Source organism: Gopherus evgoodei, chromosome 1 (genome assembly GCF_007399415.2).
Source record: "Gopherus evgoodei ecotype Sinaloan lineage chromosome 1, rGopEvg1_v1.p, whole genome shotgun sequence".
NCBI classification, from domain to species: Eukaryota; Metazoa; Chordata; order Testudines; family Testudinidae; genus Gopherus; species Gopherus evgoodei.
The window spans coordinates 283297545-283316911 of NC_044322.1; the positions used below are offsets into that span (position 1 = coordinate 283297545).

The 19367-nt window shown below is 40.9% G+C and overlaps 1 protein-coding gene across 5 annotated transcripts in view; it reads right to left on the reverse strand.

Moving 5' to 3' along the window:
• PLEKHG7 (pleckstrin homology and RhoGEF domain containing G7) overlaps positions 1–19367 on the reverse strand; it is a 61633-nt gene that overhangs the window by 25240 nt on the left and 17026 nt on the right. For 3 of the 5 annotated variants that reach the window (XM_030548565.1, XM_030548563.1, XM_030548566.1), the window contains exons 6-11: positions 15446–15541; positions 14287–14436; positions 11998–12093; positions 8399–8494; positions 7678–7791; positions 4622–4796 (exon numbers count right to left, since the gene is read on the reverse strand). In XM_030548565.1, the coding sequence (XP_030404425.1) occupies positions 4622–4796; positions 7678–7791; positions 8399–8494; positions 11998–12093; positions 14287–14436; positions 15446–15541 (727 nt within the window). The remainder of the gene's footprint in view (positions 1–4621; positions 4797–7677; positions 7792–8398; positions 8495–11997; positions 12094–14286; positions 14437–15445; positions 15542–19367) is intronic. The other 2 variants (XM_030548567.1, XM_030548568.1) reach the window with 2 other exon arrangements.

A 19367-nucleotide genomic window follows, 5' to 3' on the forward strand; every position in this document is an offset into this window, starting at 1 on the left:
CAGGCTTGCAAGGTTGGGCCCAAAGCTTACATTGTAAGCTATGAGTGAAATCCTGGCTCCATTGAGGTCAATTGCAAAACTTCCCTTGACTTCAGTGAGGCCAGGATTTCATCCCATGTGTTTAAACAGGTTTGAATACCCTGTTGTGATATGTTGGATGTCATGGTACCAGTTTGATACTGGAAAAATGTCTGACTCTAAAGTTTCACTTATTATTTTGTCTTAAACTTCACTTAAAACCCCCTGATATTCCAGATTGGACTCCAGTAGCATGAGAAAGTTCTTTACTGGTTTAATTAAGGGTAAATTAGCTTTTATCATTTAAGGTCTGATTCAAATGCCATTGGAATCAATGACAATCTTTAAGAACAAACTTTAAAAGGAAGGATGGTTTTGTGATTCACTCACTGGACTGGGACTCAGGAGATCTATTCACAGTGTGTAAAGTGAAGCAAGTGTGTTAGTCTGCAGGATCAGGGCCTTAAAAAGCAAAACTTCAGTATGACTCCTAATTTTGCATGCAACACTGCAGTGTGCACACACACACACTCAACAAGGAAGGGAATGCTGGAGGAAAAGTTACCCCTCACACCATCCCAGCAAGGCAGGTAAGTTGTAATGTCACAGATGAAGACATGAAGGCAGACAGGCTACGTGGCCCAAAGCCACTCCCTGATTTATAATCCTGGGCAGAGATCACTGGTCCAGGCATATGCCAGTAGGTGTATTCACTTTCTATGTATTAATACTCTCATTGACTTCAGTGTGAGTTGGATCGGGGCCCTGGAGAATAAGTTTGCCTTATAATGAGCTTCAGAGCTATCAGATATTTACAGCTGCAAACAGGGCCATAGCAACAAAGAACGTGGCCCCCTCTGAACATATGTCCGGGGCCCCTTACAATGCAGAAACTGGAATGCGGTATTTATTTTATACAATATACAGGGTTCATATTATGTATACATAGGCCTACAGTGTACATGTATTCCGTATTTACGCAAAGTGCTTCTTTCGAGCCTTGTTCTCCGCAAATTGGTTAATCAATGCATCATAGTCCAGAGATCTGGCAATCTTGTTTTCGATTGAGATAACTGCAAGCGCAGAAAGCCTGTCATCTGTCATGGTTGAGCGCAGGATATTCTTGATCAGTTTCATTTTGCTGAAGCTCGTTTCAGCACCAGCGACAGTAACTGGTGTGGTCAGAAGAATTCTGATGCAAATGCAAAGATTTGGATATATCTCCTGAAGACTGTTCTTGTATATGTACGTTAAAAAATTGTTTGCCGTGACAAGTCCTCTCTCTTTCTTGATGACATAAATAAAACTATTCAATTCCATTATGAGTTTGTTGGCATCAATGTCTCCCATTTTTCTTTCAAAATTTTTGCTGTGATTCTCCAGTTCATTTTCTCTGTGACACTGCTTCAGGCTGTTAGCGTTGTACAGAAATCCAAACAACTTAAACCACTCCACGAGCTGGTCAAATCACGATGAAACAGAAGGTATGGCCTGATCAGTAAGAACAAGAAAGAACTGCGATTTGAATTTTTCTTCGGCAGAAAGATGACTCGAATCATCAGCACATTCGTAATCAAACATTCTCTTCTTACGTCGCACCCTGGTTTCTGGAAACACCTGCTCAATACCCATATGCTCTGCTATTTCACGTGCATTTGTGACCACAGAGTTATATCCTGTATTTCGATAGTCTTCCAAAACCTTCATTGTAGCACCGATTTCTGCCTGCAGTACGTCAATTGACACATCTGGTGACTGAATTAATTTTCTGGTTTTATTGACGTGAAATAGTATATCGAACCACGTGTACACAGTCAGAACAAAAGGCCACGTAGTAACATGGTCTAAAAGCGCACCGGCTTCTGTTGCTGTATTGCCATCTTTCTTTTCGAGCGCATATTCTCACAAAGATGACAAAAGTATTGCACAATTCTTCAAGGTGATAACGCAATGGCTTTACAGCATCAATTCTCAACTCCCAATGAGTGTCCGATAACCCTTTAACAGATATTGGCATATGTTCTTGAAGTATATCCCAACGTGAAGGTGAAGAAGAAAAGATAACGTATATTCTGTTAATCAGAGCGAAAAAGTCAACGGCATATTTCGATGACGTTGCCGCGTCTGAGATCACAAGATTCCAAGTGTGAGCTCCACATGGTACATACAAGGCACGGTCATTTATTTCTAGCATACGGGCTTGAACTCCTTTATTCTTTCCTCTCATATTTGCGCCGTTATCATAAGCTTGGCCTCTCATGTCAGCAATGTCTATTCCTAAGTTGTTTGCCTTTTCAAGAAATGCTTCCAATAAGCCCTCACCAGTTGTATCATGAACATTAAGAAAACCAACAAACGCTTCACGAATATTGACACCATCTTCACTGTTGCATTCAACAAAGCGTAACACCACAGACATCTGTTCTTCATGTGACACTTTGGAGTACAGTCCAAAATAACTGAATAATATTTTGCTTTTTTAAGCTGTGCTATGTTGGTCTCTTGAATGTTACTGGCAACAAGTTGAATCAGCTTGTTTTGGATCTGTGGACTGAGGTACTGAACATGTGTCTCTGCCTCCTTAATCCTCTGTAAAAGTTCGCTGAGGACAGTATCATACTTTGCAAGCAATTCAAACAGTCCCAAAAAGTTGCCATTCGAAGGATTGCCGAGCTTTTCATTACTTCCTCGAAATGCCAAGTTTCTTTCGGACAAGAAAATAACGACATCAACCATGCGTTTGACAACATTTCTCCAGAAATCTCTTTCTTTCAGAAAAGCCTGCAATTCGAGTTGGTCAATAGATGTACGGTTTACTATGCCTGACCGAAGGTCAAACCATTTCACCATACAGTCTTGATGACCTTTGCCTGTTTCATGCTGCTGAAGTCTTTTTGACAGTGCTTTCCAAGCAGATGTTCCACGACGTAGCGGTATGTCGCCAGTGCCAAATAATTTACAACAAAAACAAAAAATGGCATCTTTCTGAACTGAGTACATTAACCATGAACGTCTTATTTTCTCGCCATTTGCCATGGTTCGATAGAAATGAGTACTTGTGAACCTCCGTCTTTCCTTGTTAAATGGAAATTCGTAACTTTCATTCTGCTGCGGTGGGCCACATGCAACAATGTCACACACTTGCCTGTCCGATATTATATACGGCCAATCTCCTGGATCATCAGTCAGTGGTTCAGATTCAGATACTTCTTTCCCAGCAGCAGCTGGAATATCTGTCACAGTTTGTTTGGTAGAACTACTGGCTTCACCTTCGACCTCACTTGAAGCACTTCTGGATACGATTCATCGCTGCTAGCACTGTCCGTTTCATGTGCCTATACCTGTATGTTGGATTGCAGTGCAAAATACGTTGACAACTTTGGAATTTTCTCAAGTTCCTTCTCGGCATCTTTTGCTGCCTTTCATTTACTAGCTCTGCTCTTATACATTCTCTTAGACATCACAAAGCACGCTTCTGAGTTGGAAACGATAAAAAACTAAACAACTAAATTAATAACATTTATCCGCCGACCGCCATTATGAACGCAAATACACATTCTTTGAATGGATCCAACTAAAATTCGAAACTGACCGACAGACAACTGATGTAGCCAATAGCATTATGATGTATCATAATGACTTCATAGTTTTGTCAGTAAAACCGACATGGATTGTGCAATAGTGTCAATAAATGTCACTTACCTAGTTATACCTTACATTTTTTTTGCCACTTTTAGGGGCCCTCTTCCTTGCGGGGCCCCCTCCGGTCGGAGGGTACGGAGGGCACTCGCTACACCTCTGGTGCAAATTGTGGGTTCCAAGAAATGACTGAATGAATTGGTTATTTACGTAAAATAGAATCCAGTATAAAAACCCATCCATTCTTTTCTGCATAAGCTGGAGAAAGTTTTCCTTAGCTGAGATGGCTCCCTAGGTACCTTAAATGTAAAGTATCAGAGGGGTAGCCGTGTTAGTCTGGATCTGTAAAAGCAGCAAAGAGTCCTGTGGCACCTTATAGACTAACAGACTTATTGGAGCATGAGCTTTCATGAGTGAATACCCAGTTCATCAGATGCAGGGTATTCACCCACGAAAGCTCATGCTCCAATACATCTGTTAGTCTATAAGGTGCCACAGGACTCTTATATGTAAAGACTGTCATTCTGAGAGAGGTTGTTGACATGATATGCCCCTTGTGTGTGGAATGTTATTCTTTTAAGGATTAAACCCTTTGAATCCTTCCCAGACATGAGTCCATCTCAAAGACCTCTTTGTTTAAGATATTCCTTGATTTGTTCCCATTTGTGAACTGCTCTCAGCTGTTAGCATGTCTATGCAAATGATTCTCTGTGAATACAAGTGACTGACTGATTTATGTGCTGCATTACCATACTGAAGGAAGGCTTTGACAATATGAGAATGGTACCAGGCAATTTTGAGAAAAAAAGAAGGACTCAAAGGGATTGCAATGAATTTTTCATGCCACCAAACACATCTTCAAACAGTAAAAAACAACAACCTCATTTACATTTGAACCTCAAGTGCGTAAACCCTCGGAGAAAATGCTAAATGGAGAATTTGACTTTTAATCTCAGCTACTTACGTAAGGACTTTTCCACCTTTTCCTTAATAGAGAGGATGGTGGCTTTCTGTGCTGCATCAGTGCTTCTCTTCCAGATGTTGTTAAGGAGGAGGGGATATCGGGTCAGTCTGTGTAATGGAGCCACCAGCAGTTCTGGCAGATGTAGTCGTTTGCACTGTTCATTTTGTTCACACCACTACTAAATATAAAGGAAGACTGTTTTAGAATCTACAACCTTGTGGTGCTTTCTGACCAAGCCATTAATAAGCAATTAGCTGCATCAACTGACTGAAATGAAATGGGGATCCACTTGTGATGAAGCCAATTCACTTCTCAGTGAAGTCAAAGGAAAGGCTCCCTTTCACTTCAAGAGGAGCTGAATCAGTCCCACACGTTAATCTTTGGTATAGATAACTTCACATTTCAGGCATTATACTAATTCCTAATAATATGTTTCTTCACTATACCATTTAATCTTATCAAGAAAAATCTCAGTGAGTGAATTTTGCCCTTAGATGTGTGTCTGTTGCCCCTGGGGGACTCCTGGTCGTACGAGAGCTATTCAGACCCCAAATGCCCCTAGTAGGGGCAGGACACCCAGCCTCCACCCTGGAGCTGTCCATAAGAGTGAGCTCATTTTTCAGATTTAAATAGAGTAAAATCTGAAAGCTGAGCAAGTTTGAAATGATGATGTCCATTATTTAGTATTTATGTAGTGCTACTGGTCTGTGTGATGTTAAAGATAAATAAAAGTGGCAGGGCCCTATCCCATGCAGTCTATGGGGGGCTAAATTTGGTTAGTGTAAATCCGGATTACCACCACCGATTTCAGATATATGCAGTGTAACTAAGAGCAGAATTTGATCACTCATGCTCACTTTAGAAGTCCATAAACAATAACTCTTCAAGCTTGGCAAGAGTTTAGGTCAAGTCAATGGAGCTACAGCTACGTGACAGGGAAAAGCCAAGCCGCTAAATGTAGTATTGTTGTGTTAGCCTCCCAGTCTCCCTCTTCTTCCTAACTGGTTTCAGATACAGTAAAACAAAATGTATCTCAAGGGGTGAAAATGACATTTACATCTAGGAGCTGCTGTTTTAGTTCCATCCTGTGCACTCAAGGAGATTCTCTTCCCTTCCAGATGGGTCACAGAGATATAAATATGCAAAAGTGAGGAAAGCATTCAAGTGTTATCCCTTGGGTTCAATGAAAAATCTACTAACTCCCTTCTCACAGGCTCACAAAAACACGCAAAAGCACTACCATGCTCTTTCATTACATTCATGTGCTTGGTGCTGTTTGCTTGGTTTATATACATGCTTTTAACTTCCATCTGCAAAGAGAATTCAGACTCAGAATGAAGTATTAAAGCACATATCTTATTCTGAACATTGTGCTTCTAAAGTCTGATATGACCATGTGACTATAAACATGGCTTCAAATAAAGACAGAGCTTAAGTGACAAAACCACCACACCAGCCTCTCGAATCTCCTGTTTCTCAGGTGTGCCAACTCTTGTGAGTTTCATATAAGTTTCATGCTATTTGGTGTTCTCATTAAAGCAGCAGCTCCTGGAGTCAAGTGATTATATGAAAATCTCAGCTTTCATTTTTTTAAAAGTAAGTTTTTAGCCCTCTTGGTTGCAGAGAAAAGCTTGAAGATGTAACCTGAACACATCCTAAAGGCTCAAAAATAAGAAGGGAAATAAAAAGAATCCCATATTTATTATTTTTAAGATCACTTGATTTTTAAACCCATCTTCTGACTCATGATTTTTGAATGCCTGAGGTTGGCAATACTTACTCCCTGTCTGCACATACTATTGGAGTGGCTGGTTCCTTTCTGGCTTCCACATTTTATGTTTCTATTTTAAATGTCCCTAAGGGCTGGTGTGTGCACCTGTTCCTTGCATTGGTGAGCAGTTACTTGTAAGAATAGGTCCACTGAAGCTCACGTAACTACTCATCAGAATCACCAATGGCAGTAACAGGGTCACAGTCTGGCCCTAAGCAGCAGCCCATGGCAGCAAGTCTCAGAGTCTGGGTGGACAGACTCAGACCAGCGGGGCTCTGGCTACTGTGCTAGAAATAGCTGTGGAGACAACACTTTTAAGATGAGGCTCAGGCTGGAGCTTTGGCTCTGAAGCCCACGCCCCTCCTAGGCTTCAGAGATCCAGCCCAAGCTACAGCATTTACACAGATAATTTTAGTCCCAAGTCTGTTGATCCAGGTTTGGAAGCAGGGGTGGCTCTAGACATTTCGCCACCCAAGCAGAGCGGCATGCCATGGGGGGTGCTCTGCCGGTCGCCGGGAGGGTGGCAGGCAGCTCTGGTTGACCTCCTGGCAGAGTGCCCCCTGCGGTATGCCATTCCAAGCATGCGCTTAGCGTGCTGGGGCCTGGAGCTGCCCCTGTTTGGAGGCTCACTGTCACGGGCTGTGTAGATGCAAGTCACAGAATCTGATTTGGTACAAGGTCTGATCTTTGAGCAGATAACATAAAACAGAAAATCCACAAACCTCTTAAAAATAGGCAGTTATTTTAGATTCTGCCCTCATTGTTGGGAGATCCTAAGAGGGGATCATTGCATTAGATACTTAGTTATGTCAACTGCTTCACGCTCATCCCAGTGTTTGCAGATATCACAAGACATTATGCATCGGCCAACCCTGCTGCTCCTACCCTGAGACAGGCAGTAACATATGACAGGTTTGGATTAACAATCCAGCTGCTTGACCTGCCCCAGTTAGAAGCTAGTTCTAACATCTAATAATTCTGTATTTTACAGGTTGCACTAATTGAATGTGCAGTAATATGCAGTTGCCATTGGAAAAGCACTGTATGAATGTAGTGGATGAAAACCTGGTGCCACTGAAGGTGCACATGTCAATGGAAATTTTGCTTATGACTTCAATGGAGCCAGGATTCCACCCAATATATTTAAACCTGTGGTATCATTAGCATTTCAAGAAAAAAGGCATAGACTGTTATCTGAAATAGAATATAGGCTTTTCCAATTTCTTTTTAAAGACAAGATAGGATGGTTGAAGACTCAACAAGGAGAGCAAAACCAACACTTTACTTTCAGATAGATTCCAAAATCATCTCTCTGCCTCAGGTTCTCCAAGTAAAAGATGGCTGAGGTGTAATGAAGGCAGTAAATCTGGTGTGTCTGGCAGAGGTTACCTTGAAAATACTGCAAGACAAAAGATTTAGAAGTTTAATAAGATTGAAAAAGAGGAATGTCAAAGTGAGGGGCAAAACAATGGAGTAAACAATCTACTTTTCTTAGCTTTTATAAGGTACATTTTGCCGGAGATTTGATTATAACAGGGAAAATTGAGCTACACTAGAGAGTAAACTTGCCAAAGAAAACTACTTTCTTAAAGAATTCTGCCACAACTTTAGCAATTCTATGGGCATCTGCAGTGTTGAGACTTTACTGCAGGAAAAATAAAGTAGATGATAAAAAAATGCTAGGCTACAGAACAGCTTTGCATAGCCTCATATTTAGGAATGTACTAAGGTATCAACGTGTGTTAGAGGCACTTACAAATCTGGGGTGAAATCTTGTCCCCAGTGAAGTCAATGGCAAACTCTCATTGATTTCAGCGGGGCCAGGATTTCACCCAGTGAGTGAAAGAAGAGTGAATGTATCTCTGAAGCTCCCATTGGACAGCTTGATTCCTCCTAGTAGATGATCTAGGTCTTTTAGTAAAAGTGGAATGGACCAAGAAAGCAGCTTCACATACTTTCTGCACTACATTCAGAGTCCTACTACAGAGCATTTCTGATCTTGTTACCTTTGTGAGTACAGAGATGAAATCCAGGGAGGATTCAGATGCAGTGACATGGTCCTTTATAATTTTGAAAAAATCAGTCACAAAACTGAGACTCACCTAGTCAAGGAAAGAAAAAAAAATAGTTTGTCTGCTCTTCTGAGCTTTATTTTTACCACTAAATCTTTTTAAAGTCCAGGTCCTGCAACTGACTCCATACCCAATTGAGCCCTGTACTTGCACGAAGCTCCATTGGTTGACTTTAAGTCAGCAGGCACAATCCCTTTCAGAATCATGGTCTAAGTGCTGAAGTTAACACAATCCTGTTATAAACACACAATTAGGCCTTGTCAAGCACTGTTTAACAAAAATGATGAAACCAGATTACATTTTTCCAGTTACATTTATTTTAGAACAGTAGCTACATAATTAATGTGAACGTTAAACATAAATTAACATTGGGAATTACAGAAATAAATGCTGTACACTGATCTCATGTGACAGAACACTGTAGATGCAATGTGATTAAAGAGGTCTTCAAACTCATTTGGAAAGTGATTGTAATTTATAGTCAATCTTATTTCAATTTCCTGAAGCTAATGAAAGACATTTATTTAAAACTGCAAAGGGACCAGAATGTGAAAACTGCCTTTGCAAGCAAGGCATTCTCCCAAATTGAGTTTTTCTTAAATATTTTCACTTAGATGCTAGTGGTTCTATCTGAATCTCCACATCTTGTGCATCCAAAGAAAAATTTACTATGAAACCTACATTTACTATGAAGTGGTATCAGGGATCTTCAGTATTCCTGTAGAGACAGAATCGAAAATAACTACTGTAACGCCAGTATCATAGTGAACTACATTAAAATGCTGGGATTTTAATTTTAACCACTATATTTTGTTTAGCAAATTTATGTTTCTACATAGCTTTCGGGGAGTTGCTCGTTATACAATATGCATTCTAGCATGTTGGCAAGGTGTATTTTATATTATTTAACAACATAAAATTCTTTTATGGCAAGAGTGTCAGTGTCATTTTCCCCACATTTGACCATAATGGATGTTACTATATTATATACACATGCAAAGATTTAAAAAACCATAATGGAAAAAGTATTAAAAATGACACTCAATCATGATTGTATCGTAATCAACCCTCCACAGTGTTCATCCTGTACCTACACATAATTCAACCCCCTCCCTTGTCTCAGACCACGATAGGGCCTGGCAAAACCTTGATGCATGGTTATTCTGATGTTTAGTTTATCGGTTGTTTCTGTAGGGAGGCCAGGGGGAACTGAGGTCATAAGTCACTTCTTGGAGTAACAATTATTATTTTCATTATGATGTCATATTATAGTGTGATGGGGCATGCATGCCCTGCACTGGGACTGCAGGGATTAATTCCTCTCTTTGGCCTAGGAGGTCATGCCCCCTCGATGCTGCTGGGCATCTTCCAGTTGGAGACCAGGTATAAAAGGGAACAGCCCAGCTCATTCAGGGCGAACCACTGGAGAGCGAGGAGGTGTGCTGCAGGCTCTGTTGAAGGACCGCTGGCACTTCACAATGCAGAAGCTAGCCAAACAGTGGCGACCAGCAACCCTGAGGCTCCAGATGCCACAGAGAGAGGAGAGATCATGGGAACCCTGAGACGACAAGCTGTGGAGAAGCAGGTTGGAAGCAACCCAGGGAATCTTTGTGGGGAGGTGGTTGTAGAACAAAGACTAGCTTATCATGTTTTGGCCAGATCCCTGAGCTGGTGGCGGGCAACCCTGCTACTGAAAGGGCCCTGGGCTGGGACCTGGTGGAGAGGGAGAGCCTGTGTTCCCCTAACCTGGCTGCAACCCATTCTGGGGTTGTGGCCCATCTCACCAGTTCTATTGACTCTGGCTGCTAAGCTGCAAAGCCCTGATCGTGAGAGCAGCTCTATTGACTCTGGCTGTTAGGCCAGCCCTCCCTGATAGAGAAGGTGAGTATATTGACTTTGGCTGTAAGGCCGCACTATTCTGGGACCCAGGGGTCACTCAGACATGGTCGTGGGGCTATAACAACCCTTGCCCCATCCCAAAAGGGAATGAAGAATGCATGACCCATGACATACAGTAACATCAAAGGGCTCTGACTAAATAGAGACCCAGTGGGCTAGGCACTGCATAAGCAGAGTAAAAATCAGGGCCTTGTCTTGAAGCAATTACACTCTAAATAGACAAGAAAGATATCGGGTGGGGGAGGAAATACAGACACAAAGAGATGAATTGATTGGGTCAACGTCACCCAGCAAGCCAATAGCACATAGGGAGTAAAATCAACATCTTCTCACTGTCAGTATCTACTAGCTCATACTGCCTCTCGCCAATAGAGCTCTAATAATAATACTTAGCCCTCTGTGTGTTCAAGCCACTGTACAGATACTGATTAATCTTTGAAATACTCATTATAGAAGGCAAACACTCTCTGTGCTGGTGGAAGAAGAGCAACAACAATGAGATGTCAATGACCATGGGAAGTGTAACTTTGAGGAGGAAAACTGCAACACAGTTTTCTTAATATAGTAACATTTGATCTTAGTGATCATCTTCTGTAGTGCTCATTCATTGACAGAGTCAGAAACTGTTCCCAAACGCTACCCCCTATTCAATCAGGGTGATGTATTTGCTTTTATACCGATAATTTTGTATTCAGTGAAAAGAATCGGTTCTGAAATAATTTCTTCTGTCTTATGTGATGCTGTCAAAGGTAGGGCAGAGTTTTGCTTTGCCATTAACTCTGGGTAACAACTATTTCAGCTTGAAGGAATGCCAGGTATTATCATTTGCAATCTTGACTAACTTGTCTTGGCATTAAAATGCCTTGCAGAGAATGCTGTCCTTTGAAAATGGAGATCTTAGGCCAGGTTCTCTGCCTTGTTGAGTTTACACTCAGGGTGGGTGGTGCTAAGGATCCCTGAGTCTTTTACTGGCCCCAGCACAAGTCAGAGCAGTGTAGAGACTACTTTAACTTGCACACGTTGGAGAAGAGTCCCCAGGGGGACTGGCCACCAACTGAGAATAGACAGACCACAGAGCATTCCGGGTGTGTCTTCTCTCCACCTTGCCCCAGAAGCTGCAGGGTGAGTAGCACACTAGACAAGCATGTCAGCTGGGGAATCCCGAGCTGGGGAGATGTGGGTGGTTTCTGTTCCCTTTGTCTTTATGGAGTAGCACAAAGGGACCATAGTGTAGCAGACACTTCATGTCTATGCACTTGTTGGAGACGGGAAACTCACTGTTATATGCATCTGGCTGTTGTGATTGTTCTGCCATAATGTTTGTACACTGAGGACTGCCAAAACTCATGATTTAACAAAACTCTATTTTAAAGAGTTAATTCCAAACTCGTCTTATGACATTTAATTCAAAACAGGAAACGATCAGACTACAGCCATAACCAAAACCCCAATGGCTCTATGCCTGTTCATGAAATCATTTGGACTGATGATGCCTCACCCAAATTGTTTTGCCAAAGAGGGAGGGGGAAAGTGTCCTTAGTGTCCTGAAATCTGGGTCTGGCAATTCTTTGTGTTCCTCTTTTTTAATTATGCTTCAGCTTCTGCTCTAAATGAGATTTTTTTTCCCCCCTCACCTGGTTTAACTCCTCCAAGTTCGAAAAAAGTCCCCACACATCCACATCCACGAGGAACTCGTTGTTTTGCAGGTATTTGAGCGTATTCACAAATATCTTTAAAAAAGACAATAAAGCCATATTATTTATTATCTGCATTAATTCAACATTAACCAACCAATTAATTTGCAGAGGGCAGATAGATTTACCATATATTCCTTCATAAGCCGTAATTTCACTGGCAGACTACAAAATGGCTGGGCTCACATCATTTAGGAGCAAGTCTTTTATGGCCTGCACAAAGCCTAAAAATAATGGTTTGTGGGCAGGAACTATGCAGTAACTGACGTGAGAGAAACCATACGCAGCCAGCCCATTGACTGCAATGTAGTTCCATCATGGCAGTTATTCTATTCTGTGGTTGGGAATGGGGGCTGAAGCCTCTTTAGACCTGTATGGGGGGGTTTATACCCACAGATCCATGCAATTACAGACCTGGTAGTCATGAATTCTGTCCTCTAATCTAGGCCCACCCCAGCTCTTTCCATCTACCTCCAGGTTGCTGCTCTGTATGCTCCAGAATGGGGGGTGGAAGACTGCCACTAAGTAGCTGAATGGCTGTAGGGCCAAGGCTTTGAGAGGCTGGGTGGCTTGTTCAGTTTCTCTTCTTTAGGGTGACTTTCAGTGGCGCTGAATGAATACTGAATACTTTACACACCAGCTGCTATAGCTTGGCTCTTTGGGGGTTGCACTGACTTACTGTGATTTCTACCAAACAATGGCCCCAAAGCAGCTAAAAATGAGCTGAGAAATATAATTTATTTAATGGAAATGGCTTTACATGAAAACATGAATAAAATGTCTATTGATGTTGCCCAAGGTGCTAGGGGAGGAGTGAAGAGAGTGAATGCCGATGCTTATCCCTGCATTGGTCTAGCTGCCATGACCTAATGATCTGAGAGCCTGAGAAAAAAAGCCACTTGAGGAGGAAACGCTCCATAGTCTCAAATCGTGGCTGAGCTTGATTAGAACAAGGGGAACATTTAATAGTGAGAAATATTTAGAGCAGCAAGAAATAAATGGAACCGTGAGAGTTGCCAAACTCTTTCATAAGCACATTTGTTTTCACTGCTGGAGGATAATTGGAAAGGGGGATGGGAGGGATGGTATGTGGGAGGAGAGGCTGTATCATTTGTGAGCCACATGGGGCCTACTGCTGTATCTACCTACCTTTCTCTCTAGGTTCTTACTCCTCCCTCATCACCACGGAGTCTGTTTGCCTTGCAATACCCCCTGCCTAGCAGGAGAACCGCTTGCAGTTAGCTGAGCTCCTCAGCGATCCTCTACCACTTCCACTCTTTAAACAAATGTTTCTAGATGGCAGGACACTTTCACGCTGACTTTTCCCAACTGTCCCATAACCCCCCCTCCCCCCGTTTCTGACCACCATAATGGAGCTGTCTGTGCTCTTCCTCATCCACCTGACTTTGGACCATTTTCTTCTATGACTAAATGACTTTTTTCAGCATAAAATGTGCTTTTTAAAATGCAGTTCCTCCCTGGACCCTATTGTCCTTCCTTTGAGAAACCAGAGGTAGAGGTGGTGAAACTGTGTGTGTGTGTGTGTGTGTGTGTGTGTGTGTGTGTGTACCCTCTTGATAGATCTTCCTTTATCACCTATAAAGGGATATTGCGTGGCCTAACTGTCAGTCACGCAGCCTTACCACAGTTTGTTCAACTTTGAAGATGCTCCTAATTTTCCTCAGGATAAGGTTAGGTTTGATTTTATTTTTTCTGCTGGGTGGGAGGAGAGCTGGAAATACTAGAATTACTGCAATACTAGAATTTTGCATTTTCAGGTTCTAATCTGGAAACGCAACTACAACCCATTAGTCCTCTTCAAGCTAAGCTATTAAAAGCCAGGAGTACAAAATGAAATGGACTAGGAATAATGAAAAGTATAGCATTATGAGTCTGAAAGGGGAAGTGGAGAGAGATGAAAGACAGACTAAAATGACCTCTGATCCTACTGGGAGTACAGAACGCACTGAACCAAGAGAGATTGATGCAAAGCACTGAGAAGAGGTACACAGAGGAAAGGATTTCATCAGGATGAAACGAAAACCAGAGAATTGTGGAAACAGGTTTAGAAAACAAGACACGAGGAGCACAAAAGTACACAGCATAAAAGTACAAGTAATTTCCACTGAGATATGAAGAAGGAGAGGTTATAGATGACTTTTGTCTTGCCTCACTAATGGCAGGACAGGCCCCATGTTTAATCTACTGGAGAAATAGATCCAAAGTTACCATCTTGAGAACCAGTAAGTGATCCAGAAAGTAACTGCATTCACTTGTAAAAAGCTCCCACATAGCTTCTTTTTTCTTCATTTCTAATGGATCATCAGTGTCTTTCTCCTCAGTCTGTTGAGTTGTTACCATTTCATGCCAAGTTTTATTCTGTTGATTGGAGGAGGGAGTGGGGGAAGGAAAAAACCTTATACATTTCATGCAAAAGAGCTGACTGATTCATAAACTGCGGCAATCTTTATGCAATGTATTAAAATACAGTATAAATAACAGAATCAGAGAAATGTAAGGCTTCGAGAAGTCATCAAGTGCAGCCTCTTGTGCTGCGGTAGGACCAAGTAAACCTGGCCTGGATAACAACAGTTCTCAGCCTTTGGTTGGATGTTTAATAGTTAAAAAATAAAAATCTTGACATTTTACTCTTGAGTATTACAAAGCATATATATAATAACAGTAATGCAGAATAATTTTTTGCATTTATGTAGCACCTTCCATCCAAGGATCTCAGGATGGTTTGCAAACATTTTTGAATTTAACCTCACATCATCCCTCTAAAGCAGAGGTGTGTTATTCTATCTGTTTTTCAGATGGTGAAATCAAGGAACAGAGACCTTCACAGTGTAGCTACACTGCAGCTGGGAGAGAGCCTCCCCCTGTGGAGGGAGACACTCGAGTTAGCTTTGCTTGAGCCAGCACACTAACAATTGCAGTGTGGCCATTGCAGCAGGGGGAGAGGTTTGGGCTAGCCCCCTGAACTCTGACCCACTAGCTCAGGCGGCTTGAACTCCGGCAGCGAGCCTGAGCCACTTCCAAGGCGCCACAGCCACACTGCTGTTTTTAGGGTGCTAGCTTGAGGGAAGCTAGTGTTCTGAGCTGCAGTGTAGACATACCCTAAGTGACCACGGGCACATGAAGCCTGGCAGACCTGGGAATAAATCCCAAATTGCCTGTCTCCTAGACTTCTGTCTTAACCTCAAGACTTAACCACCTTCTGTTGTAACAATTATATCCTAAATTTATATACAGATTCTCCATGTAGATTGCCTATGTCGATTACTGGCATGGCAAAGATTAATTTAAAAAGGGACACAAAGAAGGGAAACAAGTTTTAAGTCCATTGGAGAGGACTATCAGTGTAATATACTGAGTATTTCAGTACCTTAAAACTGTGAAACTCATATCCGCTGTAGTCTGTGATCTTAATAGTTGAAAGACAGTTTTTCAGATCAGACATTTGCTTTTGTTTGTCTTTACTCTGTTAAAAGATAAATTCTACATGTTATAATTTAAAGAGGTAGATAATATGCTTATTAGCTTCAGTAATTTTGTTTTAATCTGCAAGGACCTTACCCTAACGTTTGGTTTCTTTGCCAACCCATGTACACATAGCCAGTGAAAGGAGTGCAGATGCAGCGCTGACATTTGCTTCTACATATTGGATATGGATAGGAGCCAAGGTCAAGGTGGCTCTTTGGCACAATGAGATTGAGTTGTACCGTGTGGTAGTCTTTGACTGTTGCTAACCCAGAATATCACAAGTGATAATGGGCTATTCTCAAAACCCATCTAGGAATAAACTCAGTTTGCTTTGCTCATGCAAAAATCAGTGATATGTGACCAGGAAATCTATGAGGGTAGAAGTTTTTTCAGAATATTTTAATAAACTACACATTTAAAGTGACACTATCTGGTCAAATTTGCCTTAACATTTAAGGTGCTTTTTTTTGTAAAAATAAGATTTTATGAACTCTAAAAGAGATTTTTCCATGAAATGAACAATAATAATAAAAGAATCAATGGATTTAAAAAAAATGAAACAAACATTGCTTGCAGCATTTGCACACCAAACCTCACAGCATTATGCTTAGTGCCACAAAGATTTTAGAGTTTCAAAGTGAATGTTTACTTGACTGTGTTTCATATTTGCTTTCAGAGACCATTTGGGGGCTTATACTTCATACTCTCAAAAATGAATTTTAAGATGAATGCTGGAATATTTGCCAAAAGGACCTTTTGAAATGTGTATTTCATTATGATATTTGAAATTCACAATTTGATCTGTGATGGTCAGTTCCATAAGATGTTCTGTCAGTGAGCAGAAACAATATTGCTTGCATTTTCTAATTAAGGCACTGATCCTGCAAACATGTAGGCATGTGGTTAACTTTTATGTCCATGAATAATCCCAGTGAACTCACTTTTGAGTGAACATCAACATTAATAACAAATGTTTCTTGCCATTTGAATAGCTTGTTTGTAGTTTGTTGCAAATTTTAAATATTTGAACCTCAAAATTCTCAGTTGCAGGTTACAATCCAACAAATACTTATGCACATGCTTAACTTTCAACATGCAGATAGTCCCATTCAAAAAGAGCAGACTGGCAGACTAACACCATAATAATGTAGCCAATTATTTATGCCTTTAAAGAATTAACATGTGAATAATGTATTTACCTTTAAACAAAGTAAAGACAAACAAAAGCAAATATCTGGTTTAGAAATTTGGCTTTCAACCATTAAGATTACAGAATGTGACAGATATCAGTGTCACGGTTTTTACTAAGGTATTGAACTCAAGCAGACTACTCAAGTAGGTTAAGCTATATATGCATTAGTGTTTGCAGGATCGACACCTATAACTGTAAGGATTATAAAGTGAAAGTGAATAAGGAAAAGTTATTTACTTGTTCCCATAATATAAGAACTAGGGGCCACCAAATGAAATTAATGGGCAGCAGGTTTAAAACAAATAAAAGGAAGTTCTTCATACAGTGCACAGTCAAGCTGTGGAACTCCTTGCCTGAGAAGATTGTGAAGGCTAGGACTACAACAGGGTTTAAAAGAGAACTAGATAAATTCATGGAGGTTAAATCCATTAATGGCTATTAGCCAGGATGGGTAAGGAAAGGTGTCTCTAGCCTCTGTTCGTCAGAGGGTGAGATGGATGGCAGGAGAGAGATCACTTGATCATTACCTGTTAGGTCCACTTCCTCTGAGACAACTGGCACTGGCCACTGTTAGTAAACAGGATACTGGGCTGGATGGACCTTTGGTCTGACCCAGTATGGCCAGTCTTATGTTCTTATGATTTTGAAGTTAAAATGCCTAATATCTGCAACAAACTCTCACATGCTATTTGATTGGAGATGGAAATACTTGTCAAGAAATTTGTGAATAACTTTGACAAATAAAACTGAGAATTTAGTTAACAGAAAAAGAAAGACATTATTCAGTGCAAATTGCTCACTCATCCTTAACTGTGAGAACAGGAAGGTGAAATTGACTAACTAAAAGTGAAATTTACTCATGTATTTTCATTATCCAAGCTGCCAGGAAATCAATGAAAAAATAAAAAACCTAAGCAGATAAAAGTAAAATAAATGTAAAATATTTAAATTTTTTAAATAATTTAGTTGTGGTTGGCAACTGAGAAAGGAAATTAAGTTGGTCTTTTTTTAAATGTGATTATTGACCTGTCTGTTCAAATAAAGTTTCAATCTGTATCTACAGTGGTGTAACAGAAATCAGTTTTCCCTTAGAGTTCAATTTTACCCTAAACAGAGAAGTACATTTAAAGTGTGTGTGTGATTTAATAACAATAAGATGACAGATTTCTATAGTGCTTTTACTGCTCTGAGGGACAAAGAAGTTTGAAACCTCATTAGCTACCATAGCAGCATAGGAATCTGAGTTTGGTTTGAACCTCCTACAGTGGAGTCACTAATGAGAATAATTATAGAGACCACTTATTGCCATCTGAAACCAAAGACAGTGAATATTATGGTAACTACTGTATTGGTACTAAAGAAACAAAATGGGACAATGAACTGGTATAAACAAGGATACAGAAATTGTATCCTCTATGGAAAAACATTTTCATAGTTGAGTTATTTATTTATGTGAAAAAATATATGCACATACTGAAACAGTACAGAAAATATGGGGTCATCATTTTCCTGGTTTAATAATGCAAGCCATATATTCAGAAATATTTATTTTAAACAGTTTGGTAGCATCTGGTATTGGAGTTACGGGAAGAGTTTTTATTTCCCATTGGTATTTGGGTGGTGGATGGCGGGGAGGAGAGGAGAATGCTTCAGAAGTTTTTCAGATGAATTATCATTCCTTTCTTTATTGAAAAAAACACTCTGAAAATTGTCCGCACTTGTTTCATTGTTCTGTCCTAATTTCTTAAATCCCACCAATGCCAATGGGATTTAAGCACATATTAATTACCCTGCTGAACTGAGGTCTAAATTGACAAATAAACAGGAATGTTTGTGCTCATGCAGGGAGAACAAAATGAGAATAAAGTGAAGACATGGCTCAAAAGATAATCACCTTAGCCCAGATCCGAGTCCAAGTGTAAGCGAATAAACAGTCATAAAAAAAAGATGGAGAAAAGTTTTTCTCTCTTGCCCAGAGGGCAGGACAAGAGGCAATGGTTCAAACTACAGCAGAGCAGATTTAGATTAAATCTCAGGAAAAAACTTTCTAGCTGTAAGAGCAGCAGGACAATGGAACAGACGGGCCTTGGAAGATTTTCAAAAGGAGGCTGGAGAGCCATCTGTCTTGGATGGTAGACTCAACAAATCCTGCATCTTGGCAGGAGTTTGACTAGATAAACAGTTCTCAACTCAGGGATTGCATACAGGTTTCAGGGGGTCCACAAAGCAGGGTCAGCATTAGACTCACTGAGGACCAGGGCAGAAAGCTGAAGCTGGAGCCCTGCCACAGTGGGCCTGAAACCCAAGCCTAAGCAATTTAACTTCCCAGGGCCTCTTGCGGCATGGGGCCTCCTGCAGCGTGGGGCTATGGACAGTTGCCCTGCTTGATACCTCCTAATGCTAGCCCTGGCTTTTATATACAGAAAAACAATTGTTGTGGCACAGGTGGGCTGCAGAATTTTTATAGTATGTTGGGGGGCCTCAGAAAGAAAAGGGTTGAGAACCTCTGGACTAGATGACCCTTGCGGTCCCCTCTAACCCTATTATTCTATGATTCAATGTGGATACATGGGTCTGCCTGCACACATCAGCTTGCAGGATCCGGGCCCTACTAATTATACCAAGGAAAATA